Genomic DNA, 14,359 nt, shown 5'->3' with positions numbered 1-14,359 from the left:
CAGATGAAATGCCTAAATGAGTAAGAGTAAAGGGGTAGAACCTGAAGTGGCCAGCTGGGAGAGCTTTATGAAGTCTTATCTAAAGTCTGAATTTTCATTCTCCTCAATTTAAAAACGTTAAATTAACTCCACACCATTCATTCTCAATTTTCCAAATAAAACTGACATCCAAATAGTATACACTATTTTTATCATGTGGCTTCAAGTATCTTTGGACACACTGCATCATACTCCAAATATTATAGGTAGCCTACAGTTTACATGAAAAATGAAATTCAAAAAGATTAAGTGTCTGTTGATGTTCTCAATGTTACAATTCTTTGTCCATTAGACACCAGTAAGAGACATGGATAATTTCACAACTCTGAAAAGGCTGCAAAGGTGCCTGATACATAGCAATAGCTTGTCTATAGCCATTTGTCCTGGACGTTAAGGTGCAACAGGAACAGGGTTATCAATTGCCTGCCAAGTTTCAAAGGTCATTTACTAGCTACTCGGAGAGTAAGATAAGAAAATACTGGCCTCTCTTGTCAATTTTATGTACTTCTGAAAGTAAGTCACATTTCTTCTTTGGAAAAACACAAATTCTGCCACAGATGCTTTTATATTTCTTTCTATCAAGGACATAGTAGAAAAAAGTAATTATATTTACCTTCCTCTATTAAAAATAAGATTAAAAAGTTGGGGAAGAAAATATAAAGAAAGCAGAAATGACAAGCTTCATATACGGGCACTAGTAACTATTAAAAGAATCTTTTGTTGACTCAGATCTATTAATGGAAGGAAATATTTATTTCAGCCTCCCCAGAAAGGCTATAAAAAGGCTATAGATTAAGAGCAACAAGAAAGTTTAAGTATTATAAAATAAGACAATGCGGCTTATCCATAAAAGATGAAGCCATATTGTTTACCATACGTATAATCTTATGACCATGAGATTCTACACACATAATACATTTTAATAATTATGCTGTCATATAAAGTGATTTTTAGACTTTTAATAAAAAACAATTCTTTGGGAAGCTAGGCTGCTAATATTCTACATTTTTCTTCCAGAATTTAAGTTCAGTACCTTCTATCTGTGGCACTTCACCATGAAGCTTGGCTTTGCTGGAGAAAGGTGCATTCTGTAGCACTAATGCAAAGAGAGATGGGATCAAGGACTGCAAGGCAGAAAGATACATGTGGAGTTTGTGTTCATCCAGTCCATGTTCTCCTTCCTGAAACATAAGGAGGTGGAAGCTAATTTTAGTCTTTTGAAGTTACATTACTAATTGGATTTATGCATGATGTTCTTCCTTACTGTGGCAAATCAAAGATTTAAGGACCTTTATGTTGGACTCAAACAAGCAGTAAGGCACTCTAGAGTGGTAGAATCTTTTACATGGAAAACTATAGGGTAAACATCAGTCATTTCCATTTGTAGGGAATAGTTTTTATAATTTTACTTTTTCATTAGAGAAGGTCTTATCTTTTGAAATTTTATAAGACAGGGTAAAGAAATTAAAGTAAGGGACAGGAATCACTTTATCTTTTTTCTTGTTAGAATTGATACATAAATAATTGTACATATTACGGGGTACCATGAGATATTTTGATACAAGCATACGATGTGTAATGATCGAATCAAGGTATTGAGATATGCATCACCTCGAACATGTATCATTTCTTTGTGTTAGGAACATTCCAAATTTTCTCTTCTAGCTATTTTTCAAATATATAACACATTATTGTTAACTATGGTCACCCTACTGTGCTATCAAACACTAGAATGTATTTCTTCTATCTAACTGTATTTTTCTGTTCATTACTCCCCCAGACCCCGGTTTCTGGTCCATTTCACTCTTTACCTCCTTGAGATCAACTGTTTTAGCTCCCACATGTGAGTGAGAACATTCAATATTTGTCTTTCTGTGCCTGGTTAATTTCACTTAACATAATGTCCTCTAGGCTACCTGCTGCAGCAAATGACAGGATAGCATTCTTTTTTTAATGGCTGAATAATATTCCATTGTTTATATATACCATATTTTCTTTATCTATTCATCTACTGATGGACACTTAGGTTGATTCTATATCCTGACTATTATGAATAGTGCTGTAAGAAATATGTGAGTGCTTGAAACTCAACATGTAAGTCCTTGAAAGTATATATCTTTTCAATATACTGACTTCCTTTCTTTTAGATATATACCCAGTGGTGGGATTGGTGGATTACAGGTATTTCTGTTTTTAGTTTTGTGAGGAACTTCCACACTGTTTTCCATAGTGGCTGTACTAATTTACATTCCTACCAACAGTATATGAAGGTTCCCCTTTCTCCACACCTTGACCACCATCTGTTTTTTTTTTTGTTTTTTTTGTTTTTGTCTTTTTAATAATAGTCATTTCAACTGGGGTGACATGATACTTCATTTTGGTTTAGATTTGCATTTACCTGATGATTAGTGATGTTAAACACTTCTTCATATACCTTTTGGGCCATATATCTTCTTTTGAGAAGTGTTTATTCAGATCATTTGCCCATTCCTTAATTGGATTTTTTTTTTTTTTTTTTTTTTTTTTTTTTTTTTTTGCTGTTGAGTTGTTTGAGTCCTTTCATATTTTGGTTATTAATCCCTTGTTGGATGGAGAGTTTGCAAATATTTTCTCCCATTCTGTAGGCTGTTTGTTCACTCTGCTGATTCCTTTGCTGCACGGAAGCTTTTTACTTTAATATAATCCCATTTGTCTATTTTTGCTTTGTTGCCTATGCTTTTGAGATCTTTCTTCAAAAATCTTTGCTCAGACCAATGTCCTGAAACAATGTTTTCTTTTAGTAGTTTCATGTCTTACATTTAAGTCTTTAATCCATTTTCAGTTGACTTACTGAAGAAACTGTCCTTTCCTCAATATATGTTCTTGGTGCCTTTGTCAAAAATGAGCTGGCTATAAATGTGTGAATTTATTTCTGGGTTCTCTACTCTATTACACTGGTCAATATGTCTGTTTTATGCCAATACCGAGATGTTTGGTTACTACTGCTTTGAAGTATATTTTGAAGTCAGATAGTGCACTTTTTTCAGATTTGTTCTTTTTGCTCAGGCTTGCTTTGGTTATTCAGGGTCTTTTGTGGTTCCACATGAATTTTCAGATTGCTTTTTCTATATCTTAAAGAATGTCCTCCATATTTTGATAGGGATTGCAATGAATCTGTAGATCACTTTGGGTAGTATACACATTTTTAACAATATTAATTCTTCTATGAACAACTAAATATGGATATCTTTTTTTTTTTTAACATTTCCTCTTCAATTTCTTTCATCAGTGTTTTATAGTTTTCATGGCAGAGATCCTTCATCTCTTTGGTTATATATATTCCTAAGCATTTTTTATAAAGCTATTGTAAATGTGATTGCTTTCTTGATTTTTTTCTAGCTTATTCACTGTTGGCAAATAGAAATGCTCAAACGCTAACCCAGCAGCATTTCATGCTATAATACTTCCCCTCTCCTACTTCCTATCTCTTTTTATAGATTTGGCACATAATATGCACTACACAAATAATAATTTCTCTTCTAGTCTCTAAAAGAAACTTTTAGTACAAAAATTAGATCAAGAAGTTTCTATTGTTCCATCAACATTTCTTTAATTCTTGTATGTGGGAAAAATTAAAAGTTCATTTTAAAAATGAGAAATGAACTACTGGAGTGGAATAACCACAGTTAAAGCAATTTTGACACTATGTAAGAAGGCTTTAGAGACTCATTTTCTCTGCATTCTGGAACTAGAGTTGATGCTTTGTGTAAAATATTTAAGTACTCAGAAGGGTCAAGAAAGAGCTGGCTTTCTGAATAATGTAGGAGTTACTTCCATGAAGGTGCATTTCAGTTAACAAATGCACATCATGCCCTTTCTCTTCCTCCAGCTTCAGCAAAGCAAAACTTCCTCAAATCTCTTTCTTGGCTCCAGTCCAACAGCATCTTTAACTGGTAATGTATCAGTATGTTAAGCTAAGGGCACTTTCTGTCTCTGTTCTCTAACATTGTTCCAAGATGGCTTAGGACAGACCTTTTACGTTTCTATAAACTATATAAACAAAAGAAGAACTTACCCTGAGAAGTTTTTCAATCTTGTTCAGTAGTGTAAGTATAAGATGAGACTGTAAATTTCCAAGTTCTGTAGTCCATGCAGCATAAGCTGGTAAAAATACTTGATGTGTAGCACTAACTACTCTTTCTGAGGGATCACCCAAGGCTGACAGCAACAATTCAAAACCCTGTCAATGAGAAAAAGGCAAATGTAGATTTTTAAAGGGATAAACTTAAAATAAAACACTTAATAAAAAGTAATAAAAATTTCAATAAATTAAGAACATATTTTTAAGCAAGAAAGAAGGCCATCCATAATCCTAGCCTTGCCATGTATCCACTGATGAGCAAACCAAAGAGAGGGAGTGGTAAACATAGAATACCTCTTGCCAATTTCCTGCCAGAAAGCTGTGGCAGATACTATAACTGAAGTGTAGCATTCTCTCCTCTGAGCTGCAAAATTGAAACCAGGCAGCCATCCCCAGATGACTAAAGTTGACACACCTGCCATCCTTATGATACATTATAAAGTATCTAAATCAGAGATTTGGAATATTACAATACTTGGAATTTTATAATGGAGTAAAATCAGTTCATTCTGAAAAACATACCTGATGATATTTGTCTGGATCATCAATGTATCCCATAATGATACCAAGGCTTTTGATAACAGCTTCTCTTACCAAATCTGCCTTGTCTTCCATTAACATTTGTTGCAACATTGAAAGAACCAAGGAGCTACGGATTTCTTTCTGAAAATAAACATGTTTTTACTATTTATTTACACCTAAGCACAGAAGTATAGAAAATAATATGACAAACATCAGTGCGGTCAAAATCTAGATTAAACAGGTATTAACATTTTTATTAAAAATGCTGACTAACTGCTGATGTACAGAGATTTTGCTTCAGACCTTTGTTTTTTGAAGACATAAAACATTACAGATACAGCAAAAATATCACTCACGCCCAAATCCCTTCCTCTCTAGAGGCAATAACATCTACTTTGAATTTGGTATTTATTAATCATCTCTCAGCATGTTTTTTATATCTTTACTAAATATGTAAAAATCTCTCAAATCCTTGCAGTTCACACTAGGAGGCACTTTCAACAAATCAACAAAGTCTACTACAAACTCTACTACAAATGGACAATGACTCTCGTGTCACTATTTGTTTCACTCAGAGAAGAGCACTGAGAGTTTTAACAGGAGGAACTACAAAAACCTCTCTGGCAATTAGAAAATTTGTCTGGGATATGGTGAGGAAACATAAAATCCTGGCATTCCTATTTCTTTGAAGAAGTGGGAAAAAAAGGATAATAAAATACAAGAGTGAACTTTAAAAGTACTTAAAAATTGCATTGCTCTTTTTTATGCTAATAGTTAATATAATGTACACCCACTGCTGTGCCTTGATTTCACACAGAATATTTTCCAGTTATGATAAAGAGTGTTTTAGTTTAATGGCTGAGGTTAGGATAAAGAGCTACCAATATACAAATTCATGCTCCTCCTATCCTACTTGTACTAATATTGCAATTTAATCAATTTATAAAATTCTTAAAACATAAACTTGTTTAGGTCCTTTTTACATATATAACTAGGATAAAATAAAAATAAAGGCAGAGGACATGGCTATTTGCATAAATTTACAGCATGGTTTGGTATGTAGAGCAAGGCTCGAGAGACATTTTTAAAAAGTCTGGTTTTCACTTTTTAGAAACAAAAATACATGTAATTTTAGCATATCTTAAAACACATTTAGGTTGGTGAATATATAACATCTTTTGGTACAGCCTCATTTATTTACTTTTTAGGCTAAAAATTGCCCTAAAATATCTTAAACTATTTAAAGGGACTTGTTGGTTGGTATCCACACAAGGCAATATGACAGAGGAAAATAAGCTTCAAGTGGGCATTTGCTTTATACTGATTTAGGCAAGGGTCAACTGTGGCAATCAGTTTTAGTATGCCACAGGGACCCCACCAGAGCATTGGTCAGGAGGCATTACTCTATTTAAGTCATGAACACACTGAGAAACTGCCAATGTAGAGACATTTTGCTGCTATCAGTGACAATGGGGTATGCAGAAGGCAAACATAGATCCGCTGAGGAAACATTGTATCTATTATTAATACTGCTTAGTATTCTAGGAGCAGAGTAGAACAGCCTATTTATCCTTTGAGAGCAAGGGATGCTCATCTGTCTTGGAACAATAAATAATAAGATGCTCAAACCCATTTGCATCAATCTGTATGATTTATCACAATAATAAGGCATTTTCTTCCACTAGAAAAACATTAAAAAAATTTCACCGTGCCTAGTTCCTGGTGAAGGTATGGGAAAATAAAAACTCCAAGGTACTGTTAGTAGGAGTATAAATCCACTGGCAATGAATGCTGTCTACTTGGTTTCCTTGAAGTGACATTCTCACTCCATCCAATTTCATGAAAATGTCTGCCACATACCCAAGTCTGAAAAACCAGTTTGACTGTAAGTGTTTCTGTGAAGTAAAATTGGTGTCCCATTAAAAAAAAAGCAGCTAGTTGAGCTCATAACTCAAACAACTGCCTAAGTGCTTTTCCTGCAAATGGCTATAATTTTTCAGTATGCAGCAAAGGGTTTTTATATGAGTACTTTCTATTTTGTCTCACAGAATATTAAAAAGATGCATGCTTCACAGGTCAAAATTTAGTAAAATTAATAATTTTACTGATTCAGCAAGCTCCTTTTTAGGTGAAATTGGCTTTTTCTGCAAAAGCATGGCAGTAAAGAATACAATCATTATTATAATAGTACATTTGGGTGCCACTGCCCTGATTAGTGCTAATGCAGCAGCATTTTTGCCCATCCCTGCTTTTGCACCAACAATACAAATTTCAACACAGTGAAAGAGACAAAAAGTGTCTTATTATTATGAAAACAGTTTTCTCCTCATGGACCTTTTTGGAAGGATCTCAAGGAAACCCCCAGGGTCCTCAGACCACACTATGAGAACTGCTGATATAGTTTAATATATTTATACTCATCCAAAATCAGTGGTAATGTACCTATGTGTCTGCAATGCCATACTGTACTAATGTGAGTCTCTTCTTTTTTGGGTCATCTCTTTTCTTTATTAAGACAGCATGTCTAGGAGACATTTGGATTAAAATCTATAAGACACTCAAAAAAAGGTTTTTCTATTATTGGAAAAATAGTTTAAAGAAAAAAAAAAGACAATCTTACAGGAAGGTAAGGTGCCAGTGCTCCACAGGATTCTGCCACAAGCAGTCGTCTTTCTGGGTATTTGTGATTAATCTAGAGCAAAAAAAATAAATCAATCAAGTATAAACAGCATACCCTCCCTTCCTTCAAAAGAGAATTACATTTCACCACAAATCCTGTTAAGAATGCAATAAAGCTTCTTCCTTTTCCACTTCTGGGAATCCCTGTTTGACTATACCTGGATCAGGAATGAGGGAGTGAGGGAGAACCTAAATATGAGGTTACAGGGGTCATCTGTTAAAGAAAAAAGGGAAAACCAAGATGAAAATTTGGCAAGGTATCTAGAGATTATGGGCTTGCCTAAGACTAGGCCTTCCTTAGAGTATCAGGAGAAACCAGGACCTTTCCCTAGCAATAGTAGAATATTTTTAAACTTGGAAAACTCAGCTTCTGGATCTTATAGATACGGTCTATAATATGTGCCAGTCTTCTTTCTTCAACCTAAGGGATGAGGAAGTAAGTTAATCAATGATTTGACCAGAGCCCTTACTAGAAATATGCTTTTATTTTTAAAGTAAGCAGACTTCAATCCATTCCTCTGTTTGCAAATGCAAAATGATGGGGTTTTGCTATTGTGATGACTACACTGAACCATAACCAAAAATAACAAAAAAATGACACATACTGGGTTTTGTTCCCATATGTCTTCTTCATAGAATATAAATCTTTCTTTGACTGGAAAAGAAGTATATTTGTTCTCATATTCCCATATGAAAAGGTGACATAATTCATTAATGTATTGGATGCCTAAAATTAAGAAAAAAAATTATATAATAATCTACTGGGCAACAAACTGGAGGTAGGCGGCTAGATAGATCCCCGATATCCAAGTTTACTCAAGTTACAGAAGAGGTGGCAGTAGAGATGTTTATAACTGACATCTTTGAATTAAATTTAATCCAGATGTAGTTATCTCAAAAGTAGAATGGTTTGAATGTCAATGTATGGCTGTGCATAAACTTTCGTTTGCTTTTCTTTAGCTCAGTAAGTCTCAAAATTGAAATGCAAAAATCAATTGTATGTCTATATATTAGCAATGAACAAACTAAAAATAAAATTAAGAAAAAAGTCTATTTACATTAGCATCCAAAAGAATGAAATACTTAGAAATAAATAAAACAAAAGGGCAAAACGTACACTACTCGGAAAAATACAAATCACTGTTGAGAGAAATTTTAAAAGACCCAGTGCATGGAAAGACATCCTAAATTCATAGAATGAAAGACTTAATATATAAAATTAGGATGGCAATACTCTCTAGATAAATCTATAGATTCAATGCATTGTTTATGAAAATCCCAGCTGGTTTCTTTGCAAAAATTGAAAAATGATCCTAAAATTCATAAGAAAATTCAAGGGACCTAGAACAGTCAAAATAATCTTGAAAGAGGAGAACCGAATTCAAGCAGTTAGGGTTTGTCTTTGGGATAGCAAAAATGTTTAAAAATTGATTGTAGTGAAGCTTGCACAACACTGAAACCATTAAATTGTACACTTGAAAAGAAAAAGACAAAAGAAAATGGAAAAAATATAAAAAATTAAATCTGCACAATTAACTGTATAGAATTGTAAATTGAAAGTTATATGGATATATTGTAGCCAAGTTATTTTGACTCCAAGTGATTAGAACCTCACCCTAAATTAGGATGCACTGTAATTTATAGATGGTATAAGGGATTGTGACAGGTAGTTATTATTATATGTAATGTTTACTTTGTCTATTGAATCTAGGGATTCTACTTTATTTTGGTGGAAAAAATGAATGCCCAAAGAACTTGGGAATAGGACTATAAATGACTAATACTATAGTGATATTCCAGAGACTAATATTTTTCTTAAGAATAAGTGACTGTGCTATTGTAAATAAAGCCATGTAATTTGTCTCCATAAGCAGGAAACACGTCTTTTTAAGGTGGAAAAATAAGGTGCTGAATGATCTAAACATTAAGTCTAGAAAGTCAATGATTCTGAGTTACACAGAGGACTGGAATTTTAAATTCAATGTAAAAGCAAAATCATTGTTAGTAAAATAATGAGTTCAAGTATAAATACAAAAACCTCCCACATCAAAGATTTACACCTTATATATTCGTAATATATACAAGTATACAATATATATTTCTATTTACACACACACACACACACACACACACACACACACACACACACACACACACAATCTTCTTGCTGTTTCTTGAACGCATCAAGTATACTCCCACCTCAGGGCCTTTGTTCTTGTTGCATCTTACTTCATTCAGATTCTTTCCTAAACATCATTGCCTCAGAGATTCTTTCTCTGACCACCCTTCCTAGGAGAGCATTCCCCATCACTCTCTCACCCTTATCCTGCTTTATTTTTCTTCTTCATAATACAAATTACTACAAAATAGCAGACCATTTCTTTGTTTACTCATTTTCCCATTAGGATGTCTTTGTCTTTTGTTCACCACTGTATCCCTAGTGATTACCTCAGTACCTGGCACTGAAATTAGTGTTTCATAAGTACTTGTTGACTGAATGAATAAAGGAAAGCACCCCAGAGCATTCGTAAGTACTAATAAATCACTGTGCTGGGCTACAGAAACATCAGCATAATTTATATCCCACATATTTCTTAAACGCCTTTAAAAAGGAAACTATGTATCTTCTTAAGAAATCAGTCTATAATAGCTAGGTGAAAACTCAATACAGTTATTTACCTGTTCCCAACACTGTGGTAAAAGTTCAGCTTCTACACGTGTTGGTCCAACATGACGCGCAAATGCCACACAACCTGTCAGTATCATTTGCCTGAAAAATAATACAAAAAAAGGCTTGTATTGCATGAGAAAGCACAACTAGGACTAAGGGTTAAAAAAGTCTCATCTCTATAAATTCACACAGAGTACAAGATTTTTATACAATCAAATTAGACTTTTTATTTATTTATTTATTTTTGAGATAGAGTCTGGCTGTCTCCCAGGCTGGAGTGCAGTGGCATGATCTTGGCTTACTGCAACCTCCACCTCCCAGGCTCAAGCAGCCCTCCCACCTCACCCTCTCGAGTAGCTGGGACTATAAGTGTTCACCACCATGCCCAGATAGTTTCTGTGTTTTTTTGTAGAGACGGCATTTCACCATGTTGCACAGTCTGGTTTTGAAAAATTAGACCTTTTGGCCCGGTGCAGTAGCTCACGCCTGTAATCCCAGCACTTTGGGATTACATGAGGTCAGGAGATAGAGACTGCCCTGGCCAACATGGTGAAACCCTGTCTCTACTAAAAAAAAAAAAAAAAAAAAAAAAAATTAGCCGGGCGTGGTGGCATCCGACTGTAGTCCCAGCTACTCACGAGGCTGAGGCAGGGGAATCACTTGAACCTGGGAAGCGGAGGTTGCGGTGAGCCTAGATCGCGCCACTGCACCCCAGCCTGGCAACAGAGTGAGACTCCGTCTCAAGAAAAAAAAGAAAAAAAGAAAAAATTATACCTTGCTAACAATGGCCTAAGCTGCCACCAGGAACCTAAGTTCTTTAAGATTAGCCACTCCAGCAGTGACAACACCATCTGTGACAGATGTTGTGAAGGGATTTCTGTATAGGTATGAGGCTGAATCTCATAACCTTCCAAATTACCTTCCCACACATACATTCTGAGATTATATATGCCCAATGCTTCAGTTTCTACACAACTTCACTTTCTAGACACTAAAACAACCAGTGATTATTCTCCTAGTGTTTCTATAATTAAAAACTACAGTATCATATTAATAAAGTGGTATTTTAAGAATCAGATTTTTTGGTATTATACCTAAGATAACTATGGTAGGTAGTTTCTGACATGACTCTCAATGATCGCATCTCCTTGAGTGCAGACTGGACCTAGTGACTTGGGTCTAATGAATAGAATATGACCAAAGTGGTAAGAGGTCAATTTTGAGATTAGGTTCCAAAAGTCTGTGATGTCCATCTTGTTGGACTCTACTGCCTTCTCAGCAGGCATGCTTAGATAAACCAAGCTGCCATGTTGGAGAGACCCACACGGGAAGGAATTAAAGGTGGCTTCTGGCCACCAGTCAGTGAGGAGATGAAGCCCTCAGACTAACAATCCTTGAGGAACTGATTCTTGACAATGACCAACTGTGTGATTAAGATTAAAAGCAAACCCTTCTCCAGCTAAATCCCTTCTCCAGCTGAGATGACTATAGCCCCAGCCGACCTTTGTCTACAGCTTTGTAAGAGACCCTGAAGCAGAGGACCCAGATTCCTGACCCACAAAAACTGTAAGATAAAAGATGTTTTAAACCACTTTCTTCTGTGGTACTTTGTTACAAAACAATAGTTAACCAATAACTAATACATTATCTTCATTTGAATTGATAGACTTGTAACTAAAAAAACCATAAAATTCTAAGTAAGACTTTGCACTCTTCAGAATGAAGTTCCATCTAAAATGACTTTAAAATGCAGAATTTTAAGTTCTTCCACTTTGATTGTCTAACACTTTAAAACAGTAAAACCTGATGGGAAAAAAAGTATATTTTTAATAGATGTTTTAAAGTAGCCAACTTCAAGGAAAACCAAAATAGAATGCTTATGTAATTCACATTCACTATAAAATCAGTACTTTACATCTAGGCATTGCTCATTGTTATATCTCAATATATGTCAATTTAAATTAACTGCAAAATGACTTTAAATTTCTATTTGGTTTGGTCAGATTAGTTACTAATTGTTCGCTTAAGTTAAGGAGAATAACAAAGCTCTTTGGAAACACTGGGGGAAACGGTGAGCCAATGTGTCTTCACTGTACATTGCAAGCAGCTTCTAATTTACCACAATCCTTGTAGTTTTTATCTATCTGATTCCCCTTTATATCATTACCCTCTGTTTCTACTTCTCAACTTTTCTTTTGCATTCCTATTTCCTTCTACTTTAGGAAGTCAAATAAAGTGAATGAAAGGAAAATGGAAAAAGATATTAGCAAGCACTTCAGCTGCCTGCTCCTAATGAACATTTCCTAATAGCTGATCATTGTTTTTGCCCTCATTAATGTATTAAAATGAGAAGCCATACATGTTTGATAATTGTAATAGCTAAATTTTCTTAAAAAGCGCTTTGAACACTTACAAGAGGTGCACACTTGTATAGAGCTTCACATGAAATGACTATAAATCATAAGTCACCATCACTATACTAAAGACTACAAACTTTAATAGGAAAAAACGTTAGGCCCCTTGAAATAAACTTCTTAGAAGAGTTAATATTGAAAATTTTAGAAAATATGACAGCTTTGAAATACAGTCCAAAACAGAAAAGATTAGAAGGCCCACAGATTATCAACAACACTGGAAATAGGCTACTATGATAGTAAAAATAAATGTTGTTCCTACTTGTGGAAAATCACAGTACAAGGATTGTTTCATTAGTAAATGATACAGGTAGACATATGGTACCAATTATGGTTGCTAGAAAAGAATTGGTGAAAGCATCATTATTGAGCATAAAATTAAGCTTTTCTTGGGATACGATCAAAGCAGCCTGAGATTCATTAAGAAAAATAACCGATTATATCAAATATATTTTGCTAACCTAAAGTTTTTGCTTTTTTCATGTTATTTATATTATATAACACATAGCTAATAATGAATATATTAGTCTATTTTAGTAAATTTATATTTGTGTAAGGTGAAAGTAGATCACTTTCACCTTACAGAAAAAAAAAAGCGTGGACTTGAGTGTTGATCCCTGATGCACCTTGACCTGAAGTAAGGCTAGTAAGTACTTTTGGCCACCAGGTGGCAGCTGTTAGCTTTACATGCAAGGTTTATGAAAATAGACTCTAAGACCAGGTTTTTGCCTTGAAAATCTAAAAATGAAAATGTAATAATAACTGTATTTAATTATTAACTAAATTACCAAGATAGGAAATGGTATTTTTAAAGGAAAAAATAAAATACTAATTTTCCTATAATACCACCAAGTTGTCCTTGGGAAATTTTTAGTTTGCAATGAATGGTACTAATACAGTGATTTAATTTCCCTTATTCCTAGTTGACTTGCATGTTAGGGCTGCTGGTATAAATTAACCTTAGCTGGATACTGAAAAGAGCAAGTTTCTCTACTTGGTCAGGTATATTTTGATAATTGCAGAAAAGAAGCTTCAGTAATAGAATTTCAAAGTCTATAGAAGTGTTTGTATTCTCCTAATTGAGGGGTTCTTTGTATTTTAAAATATAAGCTTGATATCTTTCATAGTTCATTCTTATTTATGATTTTCCAACATTCTCACAAGAGGCAAAATTATATCAGTCAGAAAAGCAAGTACTGAAATTACATAAAGCTACAAAATCATTAAGTACAATTCTATTATTTTGCAAAGTATAAGCAAAAATCATTTTTTCATTAAGATAAAAATTATAACATAGGAAAACATTCAACTGCTTTATTTTATCCAACGGGTGCTTAATCCATCTATCCACCCATCCAGGATGCTTTGTTCAAGTCCCTACTTGTACAGCTTCACTTAATATTTAAATGTTTTATGATTTGAGGTAGATAGCTATCATCGTTGCTTGATCAAAACCCATTCAGCTTTCTTCTCATGTGTCACCTTGATCTGTGGCCCTCCTCATCACTCTGAGTAGATGCTCAACTCAGGCATCTTTATTTGTGGGTATTAGACTCAGGACTAGCCAAAATAACATACCGTATCTCTTTAGCCACACAGCAATGGTTTACTGATAACCCAGTGATGCACAAATTCATATATTAAATATTTTATTTTTTTATAAAGCATAAACATTTTTTAATAAAGCATAACCATTAAAAGATCATAATGTATCTAGTTCATCTGTGGGAAAAAGGGGAATGTTTAGGAGAAATCAAGCATGGCATATAAAGGCAAAGCAATATGTGAATTAGAAGTCCAAAGGTAACTAAAACAAATGAGTAATTGGAATAGTAAGAATGAAAATATTGCAGAACATTGTGGGTGAGGCCAGTGTTCCCTCTGCTTATTACAAAAATTTGGGCAACGTTTCCT

At 34.2% G+C, this 14,359-nt stretch overlaps 1 protein-coding gene across 5 annotated transcripts in view; it reads right to left on the bottom strand.

The window, feature by feature from the left end:
- The window catches only part of RELCH (RAB11 binding and LisH domain, coiled-coil and HEAT repeat containing), a 119,920-nt gene that overhangs the window by 44,343 nt on the left and 61,218 nt on the right, over positions 1-14,359 (bottom strand). For all 5 annotated transcript variants that reach the window (XM_019014198.4, XM_031003735.3, XM_031003734.3 and 2 more), the window contains 5 exons: positions 10,040-10,130; positions 7,302-7,373; positions 4,682-4,822; positions 4,094-4,258; positions 1,073-1,220 (listed from right to left, as the gene is read on the bottom strand). In XM_019014198.4, coding sequence (XP_018869743.1) covers positions 1,073-1,220; positions 4,094-4,258; positions 4,682-4,822; positions 7,302-7,373; positions 10,040-10,130 — 617 coding nt within the window. The remainder of the gene's footprint in view (positions 1-1,072; positions 1,221-4,093; positions 4,259-4,681; positions 4,823-7,301; positions 7,374-10,039; positions 10,131-14,359) is intronic.

The sequence above is a fragment of the Gorilla gorilla genome, chromosome 17 (genome assembly GCF_029281585.2).
Source record: "Gorilla gorilla gorilla isolate KB3781 chromosome 17, NHGRI_mGorGor1-v2.1_pri, whole genome shotgun sequence".
NCBI classification, from domain to species: domain Eukaryota; kingdom Metazoa; phylum Chordata; class Mammalia; order Primates; family Hominidae; genus Gorilla; species Gorilla gorilla.
This window is presented reverse-complemented; position numbering and strand designations above follow the sequence as displayed.